The 18,373-nt window shown below is 60.2% G+C and overlaps 2 protein-coding genes across 2 annotated transcripts; both read right to left on the reverse strand.

The window, feature by feature from the left end:
• Nucleotides 1-1,104: 1,104 nt before the first annotated feature.
• On the reverse strand, nucleotides 1,105-12,990 carry CHLRE_14g628533v5 (uncharacterized protein). The gene is made up of 11 exons (XM_043070337.1): nucleotides 11,667-12,990; nucleotides 11,482-11,512; nucleotides 10,913-11,281; nucleotides 9,231-10,012; nucleotides 4,905-8,934; nucleotides 4,629-4,725; nucleotides 3,855-4,150; nucleotides 3,450-3,669; nucleotides 2,991-3,235; nucleotides 2,778-2,921; nucleotides 1,105-2,659 (listed from the first exon to the last, which is right to left on the reverse strand). The coding sequence occupies exons 1-11, from the start codon at nucleotides 12,743-12,745 to the stop codon at nucleotides 2,447-2,449; spliced, it is 7,506 nt and encodes a 2,501-aa protein (XP_042917010.1). The 5' UTR covers nucleotides 12,746-12,990; the 3' UTR covers nucleotides 1,105-2,446.
• A 200-nt stretch (nucleotides 12,991-13,190) lies between these two features.
• On the reverse strand, nucleotides 13,191-15,400 carry CHLRE_14g628566v5 (uncharacterized protein). The gene is made up of 3 exons (XM_043070338.1): nucleotides 14,934-15,400; nucleotides 13,923-14,280; nucleotides 13,191-13,542 (listed from the first exon to the last, which is right to left on the reverse strand). The coding sequence occupies exons 1-3, from the start codon at nucleotides 15,143-15,145 to the stop codon at nucleotides 13,531-13,533; spliced, it is 582 nt and encodes a 193-aa protein (XP_042917011.1). The 5' UTR covers nucleotides 15,146-15,400; the 3' UTR covers nucleotides 13,191-13,530.
• Between the last annotated feature and the right edge of the window lie 2,973 nt (nucleotides 15,401-18,373).

Consider the following 18,373-nt stretch of genomic DNA (forward strand, 5'->3'; position numbering starts at 1 on the left):
ACACCTGCGTAGATGCGCGGCACCCAAACCCAAACTTTTTCTCCGCCTTCGGCGGATTTTGGGCACATTTCTACAGTGTAGATAGAAGATACGAGCACTGCCTCTGACTTGGCCACCTGGGCAAATGGCCTCTGTCTGCAGCCTACCCAGGGGGGGGGGGTAGAAAGCTCAGGTTCTTACCCCATGCTCAACATTACAGAGCTTTAGGAGAGCATTATGCACGTACTTTCAGTTTTTTAAGGGGGTGAAGAAGTTCTGGGCCGTCAAAGTTGGGGGGTCGGTCCTCGTCCCTGGGGGTCCGTCGGGTTTCGGGAGCCCATCCTGGCGGATTTCGGGAAGCGCCCCACAAGCAGAACTAGGAGCCAAACGCAGCAGTACGAGGCTCATATGTGCATGTCATGACGTTATAAGCACAAACGAAGCGTGGGAGGGCTAAGTTGCGCGTCCGGGCGTGGACATGTTGGGACATGTCTCCACATTCAACACATGCGCACTGACACAGCTGGGCTCTGAAGCGCTAGTGCGCACGAGTTCACGCCAACAAGGCTGCCGGTGCATATTGTCCATTCGTCACGCGGCAGAGAGTTGAGCGCGGGGTGGTCTGGGTCGAGGGGATTTCAATGGATAGGATCCCGCCGGTGACCGAAGTCTTAGAACAGGACCGCTGATGGCACGGAGTGATAGTGCTCGTCAAGAGGAGTCGATTGACACCACTTTGGTATAAAATGGTAGGGTTTTAACCCCTAAACAACACGGTTTTGTCCGTGTGGGGGTCGGCCGTCTCCTCAAGGGGGGTCCCGGGGGATTTCGGGGCATGAGGTCTGGCATTTTGTTTCCTACCCCCCCCCCCCCCCCCCCTGGCCTACCAGCCTTCCAGCAGTCAGACTCAGGCGAGCAACGCACCTCGTGACCTCAAACAGGTGGCAGTGTAACTAACCCAGCCTGTGGCAATCAAGCCTCCTTGACTTGGTTGTGTCCCGTTTTTGCAGTGCGTACATATGTGCCACCTCATGCAGTATGTAGAGGCTCGACCCCTGAGTCAGTGCGTGTATCTTCCATCTAGCCACACTGTAGAAATTTGCCCCAAAATCCGCTGAAGGTGAAGAACTGTTTCAGAATGTTGCGCTGTGCTTCTACAGTGCACGCAACAGCAAGTGCCAGGACAGGACAAGGACAGGGCCAGGATGACCACCACAGAATACACACATGAGTGTTTGAGAGCACACTGTATCTGTCTGCTGCTTGCAAACATGTCAACTCCCCAGATGCCCTAGAAGGAACCACAAAGGCCCAAACACACAGCTTGTTTGACAGGAGCAAGGATACCGTACAGTGAAAGTGATCCACTTATTGACGAGTGTTGCGGAACTAATGCGTACTCCACAGCATGCGGCCCCTATCCAAGGGCACACACTGCTGCTCAGGCACCAGCAATGTCCACTGCGCAGCACAGCTGCCTTGACCGCCAGTGGTCTGCCACCAGCGCCCCTTCCTGGAGTGAGTGCCCCTTCCTGTTCATTGCCGTACAGCATGTACACTGTTTACCGCCTCAAGCCTGCCTGAGAATGGTATGCACCCCTACCTGTGAGCCTTCCTGCTACCCCTACCGTGCCGCCCCTGTGGCTCAACACCTTGTAGGTCAAGCAAGAGAACAACTGGGAAAATGTGTATGCCAAATGTGCAAGCATTTGTTGTGGTTCACTTGTACAGATCACATGCATTCAGCACACAATATTCATGTCAAAGTGGGAATGTTGTCAGCCAGCTATCTAGGACTTGCACATTCAAACCTCTGTGCCCTGCTGGCAATCCATAACAATTTAAACCATGCTTTTGCATGTGTTGTGTACACCAGTGTTTGGCTCTAGTGTCATGCATACAAACTAACAAGTGAGCATCAGTGATAGGCCCAATGCATGCATGCAGCAGCAGAGGGCAAGGTAGCAAGGCGTGTGAAACTCACACGTTCACCAGCCTCTAAATTGCATAAATCACTTCGCTTTCTATCACACCTTCCAGCAAATGACCATAACCAGCCAGCAAGGATGTGCGTGCACAGGCAAGGGTGCCTGTCCCAGCAGCCCAGTCATAGCAATGTGTAGTCTATGTAGTCATCCCTGACTCACAGCAAAATTCACTTCTATTGTCATGCGTGCGTGTAGCTGGAGTCATGCCAGCAGTCACGCCAGTAGTATTCACTTGTAGTGCCCTGCAGTTGTTATTCTAACACCATGCACACCAATCAACCCAGCCACACTCCCCACTACAGTACAGTATTGCTTGGAGCCACCACTTGCACCACCCAAGTGCAGCAATCTCCTTCCATTTATTGTTCAACCTTGCAATGGCTCCGTACAAACAGCGGTAAGCACGGCAGTGGCAATGTTGCCCAAGTAAACAAGACACAATACTGATGACCTTTCCATGTGTCCGGGGCCAGCTGGTGTTACAGGTACAGCCCCAGCACACGCTGCAGCTGCTGCCCATCCAGTGAGTCCCCTGCTTCCCCATCCCACTCAAACGTGCGCATCTGGCCCTTGCCCTTCACCATCGTCATGCCCAGGTCACGCCATGGCTCGTTGGGCAGCCGCACCTGAGTGGCTGCACTGACGTGGATGTGGCCGGGCCGGCACATGCTCTCCATGCGGCTCGCCACATTCTATAATGTAGGGCAGTGAGAGCAGGTAGGTACAGGTATGGTTACTTTTAGGGCCTCATAAGGGGTGTGACTTGCTTGTCCACATACCATACAGCAGCATCAGGATCTAGCATCTTACCACTGTGTCTCCAAAGAGGCAGAAGCGTGGCATTTGGTCGCCCACGACGCCGCTGGTGACGGGGCCGCTGTGCAGCCCCACGCGCAGCTGCACAGGCTTGCTGTTGTGTGGCATGCGCACCTCACGTGATGCACGTAGCATAGCCTGCAAAACACACCATTGCCAAAAATGCAATCAATAGCCACTTGATAGGCTGACAGTTTGGGGCCGCACCTTGGCAAACTCCATGATGCGCACCGCGTGCAGCGGGTCCTCCTCTCCAGTGATGACCGACTTGTAGCCATCATTGTCGTAAGCGACAAGCCCGCCGGCCACCATGTAGCAGTCGCCAATGGTCTCCACCTTGTACACCTTGTAGATATCCACCAGGCCGTCGAACCGGCGGTAGAGTAAGTTGAGGAAGCACATGACCTCGTACGGCGTGGCGGCGCTGCACATGTCAGTGAAGCCCACAATGTCTGCATGTGTGCATTTGTGGATGTGGGACAAAGCACGGCAAGAGCAGGTCAGCCATTGCTTCTGTTAAAAGTGCTGCATGTTCAGCCAGGGTGGCAGGTCACAAGCGAGGCTGTCAGGTTGATGAGCTGAAGTGGCAATGGCTTTGCACATCCGCATGGACACAATGAAAGCACCATTGGTAGGAGCAAGCCAGCAGTGCTAGTATGAACGTACCCGTGAAGAGGATGGTGACACAGGAATGTGATGTCGCAAGGGTTGCCATTCTCTCACGTCCATTCTGTGCCGCCAGGGCTCCCGCCACCAACCCAAAGCCGCCACCTGCCGCGCCGCCACCCATGCCTCCGCCACAGCCATCCACCAGCTGTTGTTGTGAATCTCCACCTTGCAGGGTGAGGTATTCCAGGATGTGGCGTGGGAATATGCCCTCCAGCAACTGTAGCATGGTGAGCAACCAAAAACAGCAACTTAGGCACTCAAGGTGCAGCCAGTACCAGTAATAATGCAAACACCCCAGGGAAGCATGCAAGGACTGGCACACATGTGCACAAGTGGTCAGCAGTTGAGCAGTCCACATCACAGTGTGCCTGCACTGCCATGCCCAGCCATGCAGCCACCCACCTTGTGTTCCTGCTGCAGCAGCTGCACCAGAGGCTGGTGTGCCTCCACCTGCTCTGTCACGTCCACCTGAGTCACCACCAGCACCAGCTTGGGCCTGCCATTGCCACCACTGCCTGTGCCTTCAACTTTGCTGCCTTTGTGCCAACTGCTTGCCCCATCTGTGGCAGCTGCTACTGCAAAGGAGCCTGCCACCGCCTCCCCACCAACCTTCCCACTGCTGCTAACCCGCTGAACCACACCATCACCACCGGCCTTGGTGGTGCTGGGGTGCAGGTGTTCCTGATCCAAGTCCGATTCTGGCAATGAAGGGAGCCAGACCGGTCGGATGTGGACCTTGTGCCATACTGGCAGCAGCAGTGGCGGCGGCGGTGGTGTGGCGGCATCAGCGGGGGTGGCTGTAGCAGGATACTGCTGTGGCTCCTCCACCTCTGATTGTTGCGGTGGTGGAGGGTGTTGTGAGTTGAGGCGCCATGGGTTTGTGCCGTTCCAGAGCCCTGCTGCCGATGCAACCTCTGCACTGACGGCGGCCCCGGCTGCTGTACCCGCTCCTGCTAATGCTGACGTGCCAGCAACTGTTGGGTGCACGTTACCTTTTGCCCCAGCGACTGCTGTGCTGATGAGCGGTAATGCCGTAGTCGCTGCCGTGCTGTGTCTGTAGGCGGTGGCGGTGTCAGTGACCATCAGTCCACCCGTGCTTGCCCTTGCGAAAATTGTGGTGGGTGGCATGGCAGCGGCACCAGCAGCTGTGGCAGCACTGCTGGCCCTGCTACCCACCACTGGCGGTGGTGGTGGGCTCCAAGCACCAGCAGGCAGCTGCGGCAGCTGCTGCAGCTGTGGCGACGTGCACGCACTGACGCCGTGAAGAGACTCGCTGTTGGTAGAGGTGGTGCCAATCGCCAGCCTGAGGCTCCTGCTGGTAATGACGGACTGGGGGCGTGAAAGGAGAATGGACCGCCGCCGCTGGCTGCTGCCGCCACCCACAGGGCTGCTGCCATAAAGGGAAGCCACCGAGTAGGCGGCGGCGACCTCAGCCGCTTCCAGCACACCCACCGGGCCAACAGCTGCCGGGTCAGCGAGCAGCGTGTGCATGAAGGAGCGGCGAGCATAGCTGGGCGTGTGCGGCGGAGTTCTGGGCGAGGCAGCCGCTGCTGCTGCCGCAGCAGTTGCATAGGCAGGCGGTGACACGTGCAGCTCGTGCAACGTGTGCAGCTGCTGCTGGTGTTGTTGGTGTTGGGTTTCGGAGAAGCTGTTGAGCAGCTGCTGCAGCCGCGTCGACGTGTCAGTGCGTTGCGGCGGCCTCCGCCGCCGCCCCAGTGGTGGCATGGTACTGCTGCTGCTGTTGTCGTTACAGCCTGCTGTTGCAGTGAAGGCGTCCCCGCTGCTGTCAAAGGGGTCGTTGGCCTGCGGCGGGTCTCCCGAGGGACCGAACTCGGACGTGTGCACGGTGGTGGGTGAAAGGCTGAAGGCCACACGTTCTACCCGGGTGGAGCTGAAGGCGCGGGAGCTGCGAGAGGCCCGCTGTAAGACCGCCGGCACCGCCGCTGCCGCTACTGCAACCGCCGTCGGCGCAATCACCGCCGCCGCAACCACTGTCGCCGGTGCAACCACCGCCGCCGCAACCACTGCCGGCGCAACCACCTCCGGCGCGACCACCATGGGTCGGTTGCATGCTCTGTCTGCTGCAGGCGCCAAAGCGGCAGCCGATGTTGCTGACACGCGGCCGAGTGCCTGGCCACCGCCGCCCACAGCACCGGCCTCTGCCGCCGTTGCGGCTGCTGCCGCCGTGCGCACAGCCAAGGCTGGCTCTGCTGCTGCCGCCTCGCCTGGAACCCCCGTCGGGTCCCCCGCCGGCGGCGCCTCTTCCACCGCCGAGCCTGATGCACTGTCGTCAGGCAGCACACGCGTGGCCCCCTCACGGCATTCCCCATAAGTATGGTATAGCTGCTGCTGCTGCTGCTGCTGTGGTGCCACGTCAGGCCGCAGCCACTGCTGTCGAGCCTCGCCTTGCTGCAGTGACACTAGCAATGGGCGCTGATGCTCTGATGGCAACACCATGTGATATGGTGGCCCCGCCGCTGCTGGACCCGCCGCCGCTGGCCCCGCCGCCCCTGGTCCCGCCGCCACTGGCCCTGCCGCCACTGGTCCCGCCGCCACTGGTCCCGCCACTACCGCTGGCCCCGCCGCCGCTGCAGCCACTGCTACAGCCGTATTGTTGGTGTCAGGAGCGCCCGCCTGCGCCGGGTGTTCGGCGCTGTCGTTGCGGCTTCCGCTGCCGCCGCCGCCGCCGCTGGCGGAGGTGGCCGCCTGCCACCCACAGGCCGCCACATCACCACCCCCAACTACTGCGGAGCCCGCCGATGCAAGGAAGGCGCGGCTCAGTTGGCCTGGCCGCAGCGGCGGCCTGCCGCCGCCACCGGTTGCCCGGCCGCCGCCGCCTCCACTGCCGCCGCCACCGGTTGCCCGGCCACCGCCGCCTCCACTGCCGCCTCCACTGCCGCCTCCAGCTCCACCGCCACCACCTCCGCTGCTGCTCCCCAGGGTAGCAAGCAGGGGGTAGGCAGCAGGGTTGTTGCCGCTGCTGCCCGCCGCCGTGCCGCCGCTTGTGTGCGCGCCGTCGCTCCTCCCGCCGCCAGCGCCCGCCACGCTTGTGCCGCCGCCACGCCTGCTGGAAGATGACGCCGTGGCCGTACCGGACACCAGCAATCCAAGACCCCACGCGCACAGGCTTGGGTCATTTGCATGGCCAAGCCTCTCCAGGTAAGCAGCAGAGCGATCACGCGCAGTCGTGCTACCGCCATTAGTATCATTGGCACCCTCGCCGGCCAGCGATACGCCAGCGCTGCCGCCAGCAGCGGCGGAAGTGAGATTGCTGCCGCTGCTGAGAGCGAAGGCCGTCGAGAAAGGCCCCACCGACGCAGGATGGGACCCCGGCGGAATCGGCGGCGGTACAGCGGTGGCGGCATCATTGCTCGCTGCTGCTGCGGGTGCTACAGGTGCTGGTGTCTGTGTTGCAGCGGCCGGGGTTGCAGCGGGTGCACTATGGACCGCCGCGTCCCCCAAAAGGAGGTTCACAGTCGCGATCGCCTCCGCAGGTGCAAGCCGGCTGACTGTTGCTCGCCGCCGCAGTAGCTGGTGCTGCTGGTGCTGCTGGTGCTGCTGCTGTGAAGATAAAGCGGTAGGCGGTACTGCTGCTGCTACTGCTGCCACTGCTGCTACTGCTGTCCCTGACAGATTTGGAACCTCTAGCAGCGCAGACACCGAGCTGACGGACCGCCGCAGCGGCAGGCGCGCTGTGTGATCTGACGCGCGAGCTGACGCCGCAGCTGCTGCCGCCGGCCCGCCTGCAAAGATCGTCAGCCTTTGCAGCGCCGAGCATGGCATGAGAACAGTGGCGGCGGCGGTGGTCGGAGGGGCGGCAGAGCTTCGTTCGCCATCAGTCACTGCAGCCGCCGTCGGTACTGCTGTCAAAGCAGTAAAGCCATGCGTGACACCGGTGGCAGCCGTCGCCGCAACCGGGGACGCCAGCAGCAGCGCCGCCCGTGGCGAAGGCATGTGTGCGGGCCAGGCGGCGGAGCTGGTGCCATGTGCCCCGCTGCTACCGCCGCCGCCGCCGCCGCCGCCGCCATCCACTGTCGTGGTGGCATCGGAGGACATGGCGGCAGCTGCAGCACTGCTGCCTGCGGGCGTGGGTCGCCCGGAGAACTGCCAGGCTTGCGAGGAGGCGCGCGAGATGTGGAGCGTAGGGCTGCCCGAACGAAGCAGCAGCTGTGGCGGGCCACACACCGAAGAGGTAAACAGGCGTGAGCTAGAGCCACCCGCCGCCGTGGCACCCTCACCAAAATGAAGCCTGCCGCTGCCACCTGCTACGACTTCTGCCGCTGCCCCGCCGCCGCTGCCGCCGCCGCCGCCAGCAGCAGAGTCCAGCAGCATTGCTGTGCTTCCTGCCCCTGTTGCATTGTCTGCGGTGCTTGTTGCTATGGTTGCAGCAGAGGATGCCTCTTCGGTTGCGCCCGCTGCGGTGACCCTTGCCGCAATCGCTGCCGCAACCGTTTCTGCCGCCGCCTCCACGGCGGCCACTGCGCCGCCGCCGCCTGCGCCGCCGCCTGCGCCGTTGCTTGTTAGCAGAGCGCTGCTGCTGTTGAGGCTTCCTGCCACCAGTGCCTCTCTGCTGCTGCTGTCAAACGCCCTGGCGGCGGATATGTCGTCGCTGAGGATGGCGATCCGTTGACCTCCAGCGGCGGCAGCGCCAGCGGCGGCGGCGCCGCCGCCGCCGCGGCCACTACCGATACTGTGGAGCAGCGCCGCCGCCGCAGTAGTGCCGCTGCTGCCAGCGGCTACGCCATCACCTCTGTTGCCTCCTACTGTTGCTACCGCTGACGCGGCTGATACTTCCACTGCAGCGGCGACCTTGACGCCGCTGCCGCTGCCGCCGCCGCCGTCGCTTCCCTCCCCGTTGCCGCTTCTCAACAGCATGTTGCTGCCGCCTTCTCCACCACCACCACCACCACCACCACCAGTACCTGCAGTGCTGGTGTCGGCGGCTGCTGCGATGCTGCTGCCGAATCCGGGCACCAAGCCTGCTGCTGCTTCAGGGCTGCCCACTGAGCCCGGCTGCTGCTGCTGCTGCTGCTGCTGCTGCTGCGAGCGCGCCGGCGCCGCCCATGGGCCAGCAGCAGAGGCAGCAGCAGCTGCAGCGGCGGCCCGCGACGACGGCGGCGGCGGGTCTAGAGGACAAGCGGCATCTGAAGCGATGGCAGCGGCGGCGGCCGCCGTACTGCTGCTGCTGGGGTTGACACCAATGGCGGTTGCTGGCAAGACAGTGCGGCCGCTGACGGGGCTCATGGACAAGCTGCTGTGTCGTCGGGGAGTGGCGCCGGCAGCGGACGCCACGCGTCGGCGCCCCAGAAGTAGTTGTGACTGCGGCCGTTGATCATAATCTGCAGTGGCCCTGGCGGCGGTGATTGCTGCCGGCAGAGCGGCAGCGGCGGCGCCGCCGCCGCCTCCACCGTAGCGGCGGCGGCGGCCATTATCGGAACGGCGGTTAGAATTGCCGCGGAATGGCAGCGCCTCCAGCAGAGCCCTGCGTGTGTGTCCGTATTTGCGGTACGTCGAAGCCGTCAGCAGCAGCCGTCAGCAGTTAGGAGTTAGCCTTATTAGGCAGCAGCACTGACGCGCGGGGGCGCCGTGATGGCGCACGAGTGGGCTGCTGCTGAGCAAGCAGGCACACAAGTAAGGGCCGTACATAGTGCTGCTAGCTCGCACGCACAGCTTGCGCGCGCGCGGAAGTGTTGGTGATGCGTGATAAGCTGCGTTGTTGAACGAGTCCCTCCATCCCTGTCTCCCTGCCTCTGTCCATCTCCTCCCTCCCTCCCTCACCTGTCTACCGCATCTAGCTCTGGCGCTAGCCTCCTGCTAGTATTGCCGGCGGCCCCAAGTCCGACGAGGGTACCGCCGCCTGCTGCGCCGCCGCCGCCACCACCACCGGCGGCAGCGGAGGCCATGCCGCCCACAGAGCCGCTGCCAAAGCTGCCAAACAACAGGTCCAGAGTAAACATGGCGGCGTCAGTGGCGCTGCTGCTGTTGCCGCCGCCGCCGCCACCGCAGCCACCGCTGCCGCCGACACGGCTCCTGCTAGCGCGCGCATTTCGCAACGCGGTACGGAGGCCACTAGTGAAGCCAGTCCGCAGCAGCGACAGCTCGTCTTCCTCCACACCTGGGGCTCCAACGGCATCAACACTGCCGGCTGCGGCGGCGACAGCAGCAGCGCTGGCGGCGGCACCGGTAGTGATGACGGCGCCGCCGCCGGCGCTGCTAGCGCGAGCAGCAGCACCCGCCGTTGTGGGCGTGCTGCTGTTGAGGAACGTCGCAACAGGCTGCAAGGCCGCGGGTGTTGCTTTGCTGTAGCAGCCGCTGCTGCTGTCAAAGTCGCCAGGAGCATCGGGCGGCGTCTTCTGTCCCGCCGTGCGCTGCTGCCGCTGTCGTGTGGTCCTGAACCCGCTGCCACTGCTTGACAGGCCTGCATCTGCCACCGCCGCCGCCGCCGCCGAGGAAGCGGAAGCGGCGGCGGCGGCAACAGGCGGCGCTAGGGCTGCCGCCTCTGCGAGGCTGCTGGCCAGATCGAAGAGCGGCGCCGGTAGCTGCGATACCCCCGTGTAGGCCTGTGTGAGCATGTGTGGCAAGCGTGCGTGGGATCGAGTAACACAACAGCCACCGCACACGTTATGTGGCAAGCGTGCAAGGGATCGAGTGACGCATCAGCCACCACTCTGGGAAAATAGGGGGGGTCACAATCCCCTGGAAAACCAGGGGCGTTACCGGAGCGATGTTGTATGGCGATGACGCGGGCTACCGAGAGACATTGAAACACAGCTGATAGGTATGGAGGCACACTGATAAATCTCACGTGATAGCTGGCTTCAGCTGACGTCTGAGCAGCGTCGCCGAGCCGGTCAAGCCGTAGCTGTCAGCAGAATTCGCGTCCCAAGCCAGCAAAGCAGCTACTGGCATTTTATCTAGCGCCATTATTTGTGCTCAAAACGAAAATCAGCGAGGGAAAGGGAAGGGAGAGCAAAAGAAGTGCTGCTGCAGGTGCAGGTGAGCTCGTTATGCAGAAACTCGAGTATAAGGAAGCTAGTATTGATGTAAGTTGGCACGCTATGTAAATAAGCCGCCCTATGCTGCTTGAAGTCAGGCCCGTGAAACCCCATGCAGACGCCCGCACGAAAGGATGGAACCTCCGTGCCGTTCCGGGGTTGGGGTGGGGTGGGGTGGGGGCGACTGCCTGCCTTATGTAACAAACGCTCAGGACCTTGATGGGCTTGAAATCAAGGGATCCTGTGCAAGTGCACATGGGACCGGTGCAGGATTCCGGCGAACCCCGGTTCCGGGGAATGTTTGCCCTTGTCCGGGGAAGTTTCCGGTGAAGATCCTTTCCCAGGGTGCACTGCACACGCGAGACGACGCCACCAGCAGCCAATGCCTCCAGGAATCAAGCATGCGTATACGTTGCACATCCGGTCTACGTTGCTACTTCCACGTGCACGCACCGACATGCATACCTGTCCGGATGCCAGCTGTAGCAGCACCCGTGCCACAGCCCTCCGCGCTTCCTCCTGCTGACCGCCGCCGCCTGCACCGCCATCGCCACCATTGCGCCCGCCGGTCTCACCGGGTGATCGCGCTGCAATTGACGCATTGTTGTTAGACGAGCCTTGCATGCTGCCGCTGCCGCTGCTGCCTGCACCGCTGCTGCTGCCGGCATCCGCCTCCGCCCCACTCAGCAGCAGCTGCAGCAGCAGCTGTCCCGCGGAAGCGGCCGCGCGGCCAGCAGCAGTAGTGGTGATGACACTGGTGCCGCCGAGGGCGGTGTCGCTGCCTGGGGCAAGCCGTTGCAAGTGCTGGAGGGTGGCCAGGTCCCCATAAAGCGCCTGTTGAGTGCGTGCGTTCAAAGTTTGAGCAATCAAGCGGGAGCAAAAGAGGTGAACGAGAGGGAAACACAAGAGCTTTGTTGGTCCACCGTACGCACGTACGTATGTGTATGGTGTGTGCGTGCAGGAAGCAAGCAGCATACATGCAGTGAATGGCAAAGGGAGCGAACGCAGCACGTAGCGCATGCGCAAGCCCGCACCTTTGACATGGCGTTTTGGAACAAGACCGCCCTGTGAGCACAATATAAAGTGCCGGTATCGCGTGACAATCAGCACCAATAATCGAGCATGATTGATTCAGCATTACGTTGCGCGCTATGATAGGTTCGTGCTCGCTCCACACAGCAGTCATCTAGCTACGGTATTTACGCACGCACGCACTCACCCGGACGAGAATGAAATTACAGTGACATGGCACAGCCCGTTGTCCGTGACGCACTGTGACAAGGCCGCTGTGGCAGTAGCAGCGTCTCCTTGTAGGGCTTGTGCTGTGCTGCTACTGCCGCCGCCGCCGCCGCCGCCGCCTACAGTGGCACCGCGACCGGCGGCTTCTGCTGCTGCTGGGGCCGCAGCAGCAGCCCGGGGAAGGGCCGCCGGCGAGCGCTGCTGTGGCCCCTGCTGTCGCCTGCCGCTCCGCCTGCTGCCGCTTTCGTGATAGGCGGCGGCGGGCTTGAAGGCCTTAACAACAAGTGCGGCACTGCTGCCACTTCTGCTGGCGCTTCTGGCACTACTGCCGCCGCCACCGCCACCCTTCCCACCGCTGTCGCCATCACTGCTGTGCACGCTGCTGCTGCTGACGGTCTCCAAACAACCCTCCAAGCACATGATGGGATCTTGCGGGTGCTGCTGCTGCTGCTGCCCCAGGGTGGCCGCGCGCCGCCGCTGTGACGGCGGCGCTGGCGCCGCAACAGCAGCAGCAGGCAGGAGCGCAAGGAGGCCGCTGCCACCAATGCTGCTGCCGCCGCCGGGGTCGCTCCTGCTGCCTGCTGGGCCGGCCTGCTGGCATGCAGCAGAGGCGGCGGCGGTGGTGGCGGCGGTGGTGGCGGCGGCACCATCAGTAGCCATTGCGTTAACGTTTGCACGAGCCGCCGCCGCCGCCGCCGCCGCCATGTTTGCCTCCACGTGCTGGTGGACACGTGCTGCGCCGCCCCCGCCACCTGCTGCGCCGCCCCCGCCGCCCGCGCCTCCAGCGGCCCCTGATGGTGCCACTGCCGCATCCGCTGCTGCACCTGCTGCTGCGGCCGCTGCTACCCCCGCTAGGCCTGCTGCCGGGACGCGGCTGTTGCAAGGTTGCAACCTGACAATCTGGACGACCACCGCAGGACGACCCGCGCCGCCATCGCCAGCTGCGTGAGGGGCACCGCCGTCGCCGACGGGGCGGCGGCGGCGGCGTCCGCCACAGCCGAGCGGCAGCGGCGCCTTCCCTGTTGAGTCGGCTGCCGCCCCCGCCACGGCCTCATCCATCCATACGCAGCTGTCCACCTGTGAGGTAGGCAAACAAACAGGACACGTGCGCGGATGTACGGCGGGATGCTCGCTCGCGTCAAACTGCTGCCGGTCGAGTCAAACTCTACCTATCGACAGCAGCAGGGCGTGTTGCTGGGGGGAGTGTGAATCTTTAATATTATGGCTCCTGCACGTAGCTAGCGATGGGTAATAATAATAATAATAATAATAATAATAATAATAATAATAATAATAATAATAATAATAATAATAATAATAATAATAATAATAATAATAATAATAATAATAATAATAATAATAATAATAATAATAATAATAATAATAATAATAATAATAATAATAATAATAATAATAATAATAATAATAATAATAATAATAATAATAATAATAATAATAATAATAATAATAATAATAATAATAATAATAATAATAATAATAATAATAATAATAATAATTACAATGCCGGCCCATAGGGCCTGGCATGGATTAACGGGGTAAGGTGACTAGGGCGAGAGGGCCCGCCCCCCTCACGCTGACGCCTCACCACAAAAGAGTCACGACCTCCGAAACTACAACCTCCAAGTCCTAGGCCGCTCTTCAAAGTCCACTACATCCGAGCCTGCACACCTAGCATATCGAGCTAGGGAAACACCGTGTTATAGTAGTGGAGCACTACCAGTTCGTGCAAACCGAGGAGCCATGGTGCTCCTCCTCGAGCCTTGGATCTTGAGCCTTGTCTTGAACCTTGGACCACTAAATTGGACTTCTGCACCACGACCTTTCTAGGTTGTGAACTGCGGGCATAAGCCCGCAATTGCCACTAAGGGCAATTACCTATCGTTCGTGGGATCACCAATCGGTTTCGCACCAATCTTTCGCCTTTGGCATAATTGGGCTTTTATCCGGATTCGTACCCGGGTCCCTTCTGCCGTAAGGACGAGTCATATCGCTAACTCAGTTAGCGATCCGGTGATCTAGCGATGGGTACCGTACTTTGTAAACGGCGGCATGCATGCAGGTCAATGACCCGCACCCGGCGTTTTGTCCCCACGCCGGTTGTGCCGCCACCGCGGTTTAGCCCTCAAGAGCGGCTCGTTGTGCCCCGCCCCACACTACTTCCGGTTAGCCACATGTGCTTTCCTAAAATGCTACGTGTGCTGCGGCGCGAACTCACCCAGACCTCCGCATCCACCTCTGACGGCAACTGCGTCGCCTCCGATGGCACGCCTGCCGCTGCTGGTGTGGCGCTAGCGGTGCCGTCCAGTGCCGCTTTGCGTTCCATTATTTCCATTATTGCCGCCGCCGTGCTTCCACCACCGCGTTCCGTGCTGCTGCCGCCGCCGCCCCTGCTGCTATAGTCTGCAGCGGCAGCAGCGGGCGCCTGCAGCCCCTGCTGCTGCTGCTGCTGCTGCTGCTGCTGCTGCATGAGCACCTGGAGTTCTTGTGCCGTGATGCCAGCTGCTTCCAGCTCCAGCAAGGGCACGCATGGGAGGGCGAGCCGCAGGCTGAAGGGCCTGCGCAACCGTGCGCTCCTGCGTTATTATGGGTCAGGAGCAGGGAGATACATACCAGTAGTGGGCCACAGGTTGCACCTCAGGTGTGCAGCAGGCAGGTAGACATGTGCCGCTTATTACTTGATTGCTTGTCGAGACACATGTGTTTCGGAGGGGGCTCAGGACGGCTCGCTCAGGGTTCCCGCCAGCTAGCTAGGTAGGCGGCTGCGAGCGAAAAATTAGTAGCTTAAGGAACCCCGAACTCAATCACTCCCGCCCCGGGTACCGCACGTTCGTTCCATCTTTACGGTTGGTTGGTTGCAGTGCGAGGGTTTTAGATACGGAACTGGTCGGCCAGGCGTGCCCTAGAGTTTCTCTCCCTGCTTCTCCCGCTCTGTTGAGCTGTTGGACGACAGGCCGCTGCGGATCACTGTGCGAGCCGTTTCACAGCAGCAACATTGGCTTTGCCATTTTCGACCTGCGAAGTTTCCGTTCCACAAAACATAGCTCCCACGGTTGTGCTTCCTAAGTATACCATGCACGCCGGCATGCAGTCGACAACCGAGTAGGCTGCACACAGGGATACGCGTCAAATATTGACACGAAATAAACCGCGTCCCGACTCACGCACCCGGGCGTCCATGTGCCCAGAATCGACCAGTATAATACATGGAACCTCGCCTTCATCATACCTGAGCGCTCCTGAGAGCGTGTGCGCAAACGCAGCGTCTCGTCCACGCCATTCCGCGACGAGTGCGACTAAAGCGTGCACGTTGTGTCCATCGCTCGCCTTTAAAGCACGCAGTGCCCTGGAGCCCCGCTTGCCCGAAACGCAAGCGAGGAGCGTCGATACGGCGACCAGAGGCTGCTCAGCAGCAGATTCTAGGACCACAAGCACGCCCATCTCCACGCTGATAAGCCTGCAATAATTTATGCCCAAACAAATGTGGTACAGGCTCTAACACAAGCCACTTGCTGCTGTTGCTTATGTTTATTCGCCCAGCTGCTGCTGGCGCTGGGCCACCGAGCATGCCCTCGCTAATCTGATATCAAGCTTTGTAATCAGCAGATTCAAATATTCTGGGATTGCAGTTGCACACCGGGCGAACGATCCTAGCCTGGTATATGTTTGGTTAGTCGGGAGCACTGGCAGTTTTTCTCGTAAGGTGTATGAATACCTAATATCGCGTGATAGTAATAGAAGCATGCAGATTGAGTTAGCTAACCCTTGACGTGTACGACCTACCTAAGGGTCCGTGCTAACCGCTGCCTGCCGGTGCTGATTGCGACGAGTTGCTTGCGTGCATCGGCATGTTGTGACACTGACAAACCTGGTTGAAGCTATGACGATTTGCTGCTGAGGGGGTGACCCTCCGCCGCTACGACATGCATGCACAACATGCCGTTTTTGACTTGGCATGGCGTGCGTGTGTGTGATTCCGCGCTGCGCCCACGCCTCGGCGTAACGTTGGTGCGTACGACCTCGCGGTTGGATGGGGCTGGCTGCGCCGCGGGCGCCCGTGCAGTTCGCGCTGCCTCCAGCAAAGTTTCGGGCACGTCCCGCAGCATGCAGCAGCCCCCAGCGTGGGTCCACGGCGCCGCTCGGTCGGGCCAGGTCGGGCTGGCCAGTCGACCGCAGCGCCGTTAGCTGGGCGTGTATGTTTCCCAGGCGTGCACAAGGTCGCCGATGGTGGCAAGTCGATCGGGCACAGGTGCGTAGCGCTCTGTGCCGGTAGGTGTGCCGTGTGCGATGGGACAGGGTTAAGGCAGGTTGGTGAATTCCCGTAGGGTGCGGCTGATTCCCAGACCCCAGGGGTAGCGGTAGGTAGTCCAACAGTCCGCGGCTCCTGGTGCGGTGTGCTACCTCGCTCCGTCCGTCATGCAGGGTCCCCAGCAGCTTCTCCCCGCCTATTGCTGCGTGCTTCCTCGTTCGCCTCCTCTTTGCGTGCCTTCCTCTTTGCGTGCCTTCCTGCCTTGTGATCCGGAGACCTGCTGGGAACAAGTTGTACACATAAACTCGGTTGTTGACATGAGCGTGGGTTGCTCGCAGCAGGTCTGTGCTTTGTATGAACATGACCGCCATCCAGGGTTGCACAGTACTCAGTACGTGTTAGTACGTACTAGTACGTACTGAGTACTAGTACGCCTCTCCTGGGTCTCAGTACGGCGCAAAATACGCCAGGGGGGCGGGGGGCAGGGGTGTGGGGGTCGCCGGCGGGTGCCGGTGGCCGGTTGTAACGGGAGACTCGCTCCCTTGTCAACCTAGGCGACAATCCTCTTGTTACATTGGTGCGAAATGCCAGGAGTCACCCTGACTGTTGAGGTCCCAGGATCGATCCTGGATGGGTGCATGGGTCCGAACTAGTGCACAAGAGGGTTACACCCTCCTTGCCCTGAGGTGGATGGCCCGTGAGAGCGAGGCAACAACGCAACTGGGCCAAAGGCAGTAAACCCACCCCGCGCCTGCAGTGAGCCTATAACATCTACGGATGCGCTGGTGGTCTCACGAGGACGTTCGCTTCCAGGGGGGGAGGACTGTAACGGGAGACTCGCTCCCTTGTCAACCTAGGCGACAATCCTCTTGTTACACCGGTGGTCGTGCCGTGTCAATGCGTCGGTGGCACAGTGCAGTGGCGAGAGGCAACATAGACGCAACATAGGCAACGCCTTAAGCATAATATGATTCTGTGTGTGTAGTTGCTCACAACCAAAAGCCTGATATCAGTGACACGATGGCCGATGCGATGCGCGAACCGAGCCTGCCCTATTGGATACGCGCAATGGAGCTCTGGATGGATATACTTGATGGCCAAACAGTAGGCAAAACAGGCTGCGCAGTTGTCACTCCGCTCATTTCTTGACATTTAATAACAAGTATGCGTTTCCAACAGCATAGCGAGCTGTAGTATGGTCATGTATAGTAGGATACGGCCTCGAGTATGGTCATGTATAGTAGGATACAGGGAAGGATACTAAGGAGGAACACGGAGAGCGAAATTTGCAATGGGACCGGGCATAAGCTGCATGGGACGTACTATAGCACGTACTAACCTTTGCTCGCCGGCGTATTATAAGTGAATTATGGCGTATTGTACTAGAAAGCTGTGTACTGCGTATTAATACGCGTATTATAAGAAAATGGCTAGTACAGTGCAACCCACGAGTGCAACCCTGCCGCCATCTGCAAGTGTTTTGGTTGAAAGGCACGCTCACTTGTGAGGTAGGTGCAAATAATGAGCGCATGCATGGGTTGGGTGGGTGCGTGTCTGGTGACGTTGGGTGACCTGCTGACTGATGGATGGTTGGCGACTGGTGGGCGACGGTGGGTGAGGCACGTTTGGAGGCAGGTTTCGTGGGCGGAGGCGGAGGCGTATTACCCGCAGTGACACCAGTGATATCCTAAACAGTCCAAAATGATTATATAATGCATTCGTGGCCTAGCATAAAGGCCCTGTGGCGCGACACATGGCTCATTGAACTTTGGGCTTGACAAAATAGGTTGCGACTTAGCGAACATGCGCATATGCGTGTGGGGGCGCGGATGTTTTCCCCCTTGACAGAGGTGGAGAGGCGGCAGGGTTCGCACTAACCCAGGTTGCGAGTGTGGAAGGTGCGGGTACGTAATTGTCAGACCAGTAGGCAGTCGGACAGAGGCGGTCGGACTGGGAGGCAGATTACGTAAGTAGCAACGTTGCACGAGTGGTCTGTTACGTAATTGACAACGTTGCACATGGATTCTAGATCCGTGTACGACCAATGGGGGTCGCCCCTGAGTATTTAAGCGGCTGACCGCTTGTTGCTTAGGCATAGCGCCGGGTGCTAGCCTGACGTAACATTCCAGGTAGCCTTCCCCAGGCAATCAATCAACACCTCATCGCGATAGGGCCGGGTGCTAGCCTGACGTAACATTCCAGGTAGCCATTCCCAGGCAGCATCTATCACTGAGGGCACCAGACGTGACATTCCTGGTAGCCGCTCCCTAACCAAACACTCACGCACCAGTGGATGGTCTTTCCCACTGCGCTGCTACTGTAACGGTATACGGTTGACTTACCGCCCCATGTCAATCATCCCTCGGGAGGGAAACTGCCTAAGACCGCGGGACGCGCAGCGGCAGCCTTCACCAGCAATC

Source organism: Chlamydomonas reinhardtii, chromosome 14 (genome assembly GCF_000002595.2).
Source record: "Chlamydomonas reinhardtii strain CC-503 cw92 mt+ chromosome 14, whole genome shotgun sequence".
NCBI lineage: Eukaryota > Viridiplantae > Chlorophyta > Chlorophyceae > Chlamydomonadales > Chlamydomonadaceae > Chlamydomonas > Chlamydomonas reinhardtii.

Excerpts from the sequence above, each read along its gene's own strand:
- CHLRE_14g628533v5 (XM_043070337.1), bottom strand. The coding sequence starts at position 12,745 with ATGGATGAGGCCGTGGCGGGGGCGGCAGCCGACTCAACAGGGAAGGCG. Across the intron at positions 11,513-11,666 it reads GTAATTTCATTCTCGTCCGG|GGCGGTCTTGTTCCAAAACG; the intron begins GTGAGTGCGTGC and ends TTGTGCTCACAG. Across the intron at positions 11,282-11,481 it reads TCCAAAACGCCATGTCAAAG|GCGCTTTATGGGGACCTGGC; the intron begins GTGCGGGCTTGC and ends CGCACTCAACAG.
- CHLRE_14g628566v5 (XM_043070338.1), bottom strand. The coding sequence starts at position 15,145 with ATGGGCGTGCTTGTGGTCCTAGAATCTGCTGCTGAGCAGCCTCTGGTC. Across the intron at positions 14,281-14,933 it reads ACGCTCTCAGGAGCGCTCAG|GAGCGCACGGTTGCGCAGGC; the intron begins GTATGATGAAGG and ends ATAATAACGCAG.